The sequence below is a fragment of the Coregonus clupeaformis genome, chromosome 10 (genome assembly GCF_020615455.1).
Source record: "Coregonus clupeaformis isolate EN_2021a chromosome 10, ASM2061545v1, whole genome shotgun sequence".
NCBI classification, from domain to species: Eukaryota; Metazoa; Chordata; class Actinopteri; order Salmoniformes; family Salmonidae; genus Coregonus; species Coregonus clupeaformis.
Genome location: NC_059201.1, coordinates 20,192,278 through 20,198,277, shown reverse-complemented (window position 1 = coordinate 20,198,277; position 6,000 = coordinate 20,192,278). Strand labels below are relative to the sequence as shown.

Genomic DNA, 6,000 nt, shown 5'->3' with positions numbered 1-6,000 from the left:
AAGAGGAGAGATTGAGATTCAGAGGCAGAGAGTAAAAGACGGTCGAAAGTGCGTGCGGGAGAGAGAAAAAGAAAGAGGGAGACAGCGGAGTGTCAGAGAGAGAGAGAGAGCAAGAGAGCACTAAATATACAGAGAGAAAGAGAGAAAGAGAGGCTCTGAGGTGGGATGGGTAAAGGTGAGGTATCGTGTGAGTATTTGCTTAGTGGACCTGCCGAATCCTGTGCTCTAATTGGTTAATGGACGTTGGAGTGACAGCCTGTTCCCTCCCTCCCGCTGCCTGGTGAGTGTGTATGTATGTGTGAGAGCAGACAGAGAGGCTGAGAAGCACAGAGGCAGTCTCTAACTCTAGCCCAATGAGCTCTCAGCCCCTCACACACACACACACACACACTCTCACACACACTCTCTCAGCGCTGGCTCAGGCTCCGCTTTAACACTGGGACACAGAGAGAGGCAGCAAGAGGAGGAGAGGGAGAGTAAGAGAGAGGGAGTGAGAAAGAGGAAGAGCGGGAGATCGGTAGTGTGTATGTGTGTGTGAGAGAGCACCATGGCTTCAGACCCAGGGCTCATAGCACTGCTTCTATGGACTATATCACTACAAGTACTGGGCACCACCGGAAACAACAACAACAACAATGAAGGTAAAGCAGGTGTGTGTGTGTGTGTGTGTGTGTGTGTGTGTCTGTGTGTGTGTGTGTGTCTGTGTGTGTGTGTCTGTGTGTGTGTGTCTGTGTGTGTGTGTGTGTGTGTCTGTGTGTGTGTCTGTGTGTGTGTCTGTGTGTGTGTTTGTGTGTGTGTGCGCGTGCCTGTGTTTGTGTGTGAAGGTACGAAAGTGACAGAAGGGCAGCAGGGGAATCACATGCATACACACTGGTGCTCACACACACGTTCATTCGTGTGGACAGGCGTGAATTATTTGTGTCTCATGCCTTCAGCCAGGATTAACTTATCACATGTGGAGCTCAGCTGAATTATGAAAGCAAGACTACCTGAAACACACACACGCACATACACACACACACACACATGCCGTCAAGCCCTATCTGAACTACCTATCTGTTAGAAAGTTCATCCTGGTAAAGTGATGAAAGTTTTCCCTGAAGGCAATACCTTTTCGGGATGCTGTGTGTGTGTGCTGTTGAGTCTATGTGCGTGTTTGCACACATGCAGAGATTGCTCATATTGCTTGGTTATGCATGAGCTGGTATATGAGTGTGTATCTGCATGAGAGAGATTGGATACGTGCGTCGCATGCCATCTAAATACAGTATTTCCTTAACAAAGTGTTTTATTGGAAAAACCCTGTAAACCAATCAGCAGTGGGCAGTAGGCCAGGGATAGAAGATTACCGAGACATTGATTGTTGTGTTCAGTGACTAAATGACACAGGGACAACATGCAGTTGATGACAATAATCATGCCTCAAATCCATAGTCTAGAGTCCTCAGTAGAATAGACCATGCTGATGGTCAAATCACCTGAAAGGAATCAGCCTTTCCTTTTGTTTGACAGTCTTCAGGACTGAAGGACAGTTTCCCTTTATTTAGAAATCTATTAATGATGTGGTCCTCTGTAGCTCAGCTGTGGTCCTCTGTAGCTCAGCTGGTAGAGCACGGCGCTTGTAACGCCAAGGTAGTGGGTTCGATCCCCGGGACCACCCATACACAAAAATGTATGCACGCATGACTGTAAGTCGCTTTGGATAAAAGCGTCTGCTAAATGGCATATTATTATTATTATAAAACTGTGAGCTGACACACTGTGTTTCTGATGGTGTCCCAAGACAACAACAGATGCTAGGCAAAACAATCCCATCCATAACCCTGTGAGAAATATCAGGGTTTGTTTTTGTCCTTCTTCATGTCCTCCGTCCTACAATCTCGTGACAGCATCGGTTTGTTTTCACTTGTTAAACTTGTGTCACTCATCCTCTGTGTCCCTTGTGTGCATGGGTGTGAGCGTGCGTGTTTGACCCAGTGTGTGTGTGTGTGTGTGTGTGTGCACACGTCCGTGCATGCATGCTTTTGTGTGTGTGTGTCTGTGTGTGCTTGCATTCTTGTGTGTGTGTGTCTGTGTGTGCGTGCATGCATGCTTGTGTGTGTGTGTATCTCTGTGTGTGTGCATGCGTGTGTGTGTGACAGGATGGGTCTGTCCTTGTCATGGGTCTTGTCTCCTGAGACTCAGAGCAGAGTCAGTCTTGGCGTGACTGTCAGAGCTCTTGCCCCACTGGCAGCATCAGCTTAACACTGCCCAGGAAAGAGTGATGGAGAGAGAGAGGGAGAGAGGACGGTGGAGAGATCTCAGTATTTATCCCAGAACAGAGAGAAAGCACAGAGGAGAGAGGGATGATGGGGGAAAGGAAGGATCACAGTTTATCCTCAGTTTAGCGCAGTGAAAGGACAGAGAGGTAGAGAGGGAGAGAGGAGGGCTCTTAAGGTCAGTGATAGGCAGTAAGGATATAAAGAGAGAGGAGGGCTCTTAAGGTCAGTGATAGGCTGTAATGATATAAAGAGAGAGGAGGGCTCTTAAGGTCAGTGATAGGCTGTAAGGATATAAAGAGAGAGATTGAGACAACAAAGTAAGAGCCCCCCCCCCTCTCTTTCCATCCACATCCCCCTCTAGAAGCTAGCAATGATTACAAAAACACAACAGACAAATGTGTATAGTTCTCTGTTCCTCCACTTAAATGATACCATATACAGTTTATAGACTACGACCACTAATTGGAGATGCAGTGTTTGTGATCTAGTCTGAAGTCTCACCTGCTGATCACGCAACCCCCGTGACCCAATCACACTAGTGGAGGCTGGCTGCAGGGCACTGGCCTGCTCGATCACACACTGCACGCCACCTCCTTATAATACTATAGTACTGTACGTTGCAACAGGATATACACAAAGAGAATAGGAGGTTACAGAATCAGCATATTTCATTTCATTTCAAACTCTCTAAGTTTTCATGCTAAATGTGGTTTTAGGAAAATGTGTTTATTCATATATCTAAGGTAGATAAACATAGATCATGGAACCCCTAATTGCCTGGAAAAATAGGCGTTTTATAATTGTATTTTGTTGATCAACATCCAAATAACTCACAATTCTTGTGTTCTGCATTTGTTCTAACTTCATTTAAACATTCCAATTATAAGCCTCTCTGTATAAGTACCACTCTGAATCAGTTCCATAATTAGTGTATCTCATCTACATTCATATTATTATTCATAGTCATAACTGTGTTCAATTACTTTACAGTTCTTAATTATGGTTAAATTCAACAGATATCCAAAAAATAAATAAAACTGTCAATTTGAAATATTCAACTTGTTCTTTGAGATGGAATATTCAGATGAATGAATAATACGTATGAACATTTAATTTATTCATCAACAATATTTCATCTTATGTAATACATTGTTCATGTAATTTCATTACATTGTATTAACTAATTGCTAGATGTGGTCCTCTGTAGCTCAATTGGTAGAGCATGGCGCTTGTAACGCCAGGGTAGTGGGTTCGATTCCCGGGACCACCCATATGTAAACATTTATGCACACATGACTGTAAGTCGCTTTGGATAAAAGCATCTGCTAAATGGCATATTATTATTATAATATAATGTGAATAATCATACGGTCATGATCATGTTTTTTTATTATTATTTTATGCATCTCAATGTAATTCTGTTGAACTCCAAACCATACTGTCAAATGTAATTTTGTGAAATATTACATAGATTGTTATGCAGATGTTAATTTTGCCTACTGTTGACAATAGATTGATTTATATACAGTGGGGTCCGAAATGAATTGATACCCCCAAGACATGCTAACCTCCCATGTTATTGTAATGGTGAGAGGTTAGCATTGGGGTATGATATTTGACCCTCTTTAATTTTCACGATTCATTCAGGATTATCCATAATCATGGTAGCATCCACATTAATGTAGAAGTGTTTAGAAAAATACTACTACTTTATTCATAAGAATCTTCAGGGTTGTCAATAATTTTGACCCCTGCCTTTAAAAACAAAAATGTATTTCTTTTTAAATCAACATCTCTTTCTCTGAGCAATTGTATTAGTATAAAATAATATAATTTCCCAAAAATGTTTAACATAAAATATAGCTCAGTATTTGAATTAGTTATTTTATTCAGTCATTATTGCTCATCTTTATCAAGGGTGTCAATAATGTTTGACCCCAATGTATGTGTATCATAAACCACATATCATCAATGTGCTGTACGAACATACAAAGGGAGGAGATAAAATATAGAACGTGGTTTTGCAATTATCCAACTTATTAATATTGTTTAACATTAATTCCATAAAAGATTTTCTGATAAAAATCTTACAATGGCACCAAATCTTTTTGGGGTATAATTATAATTTGATAATTAAAAAACAGCAATTAATCTAAAGAGATGTCCCCCAGACAGCAGATTCCCTTTTAAACACTTATGTTGGATGTTCTGACAGTTTCAGATGAGAATTGCATGGAAAAATTAATTTAACTTTTTGCTGGGGTTTAGCTGAAGGGCAATGACAAATATTACAAGTACACGGGAAAGGAGATAACCTTATAAATGAAAGTAAGATGGAGAAAATGAAATGTAGTGAGGAAGTTTAAAGCTCTCAGAGACGGCGGTTAGCACTCACTCAAGCGTATACTTGCTTCTGATGAGGAGCACAACTCCAATTCGCTAATCCTCCACACACACACCCTAACACACACACACACACTCCCAAAGACTGAATATACATAAAATCAAATCAAATCAAATTGTATTCACCACATGCGCCGAATACAACAGGTGTAGACCTTAAAGTGAAATGCTTACTTACAAGCCCTTAACCAACAATGTAGTTTTAAGAAAACAAGTGTGAGTAAAAAATAGATAAGTAAAAAATAAAAAAATAATTAAAGAGCAGCAGTAAAATAAAATAACAGTAGGGAGGCTATATATAAGGGGTACCTGAGGATGTATATACATCGAGTGTACAAAATGTTAAGAACACCTGCTCTTTCCATGACATAGACTGACCAGGTGAAAGCTATGATCCCTTACTGAGCTCACGTGTTAAATCCACTTCCACCAGTGTAGATGAAGGGGAGGACAGAGGTTAAATAAGGATATTTAAGCCTTGAGAAAATTCAGACATGGATTGTGTATGTGTGTCATTCAGAATGGGCAAGACAAATTATTTAAGTGCCTTTGAACGGGATATTGTAGTAGGTGCCAGGCGCACCAGTTTGAGTGTGTCAAGAACTGCAACGCTGCTGGGTTTTTCACGCTCAACAGTTTCCTGTGTGTATCAAGAATGGTCCACCACCCAAAGGACGTCCAGCCAACATGACACAACTATGGGAAGCATTGGAGTCAACATGGGCCAGCATCCCTGTGGAACGCTTTCGACACCTTGTAAAGTCCATGCCCCGACAAATTGAGGCTGTTCTGAGGGCAATGTTAGGAAGGTGTTCCTAATGGTTTGTACACTCAGTGCACATCGAGTCACACACATACACACACACACCCACACACACAACGACAATGTTTGCAGCCATTTTTTAAACAAAACAGACATTCTGCAGGTAAGAGAGTGATCGATGCAAGTTAATTTGCAGAACGTACTGAACCCTTCATTCTAACAGCATCTTGTGTAAATGTGTTATCAAAGTCAGATACGGCCATGATCGCAGGCCGAGACTTGGCAGTATTCTACCTGTGTTTGTGATTAAATTGGTTCCATGGTCTCCAGACTCCTGCAATAGCCCACATAGGCACCGTCAGACATGTTACAGTGTTATTTGACACTGTTATTTGACAGCTCATTTAAATTCGTACAGCTATTTTGACAGGTATAAATGTTTGTATTCAGCAATATTGTTGGATATGATATTTGCCTGGCAGCAAACATATTGTCAAATGTTTCCTTGTGGGAATGCTAGTGAAGCAATCATCTACAAATGGCCTAAAGGTGCACGTCAGGCCCACTGTGTTT

The 6,000-nt window shown here is 41.3% G+C and overlaps 1 protein-coding gene across 1 annotated transcript in view; it reads left to right on the top strand.

Moving 5' to 3' along the window:
• The first annotated feature begins 415 nt into the window (after positions 1-415).
• epha8 (eph receptor A8) overlaps positions 416-6,000 on the top strand; it is a 93,395-nt gene continuing 87,810 nt past the window's right edge. The window contains exon 1 of the mRNA XM_045222878.1: positions 416-641. Within this exon, the coding sequence (XP_045078813.1) occupies positions 548-641 (94 nt within the window). The 5' untranslated portion in view covers positions 416-547. The remainder of the gene's footprint in view (positions 642-6,000) is intronic.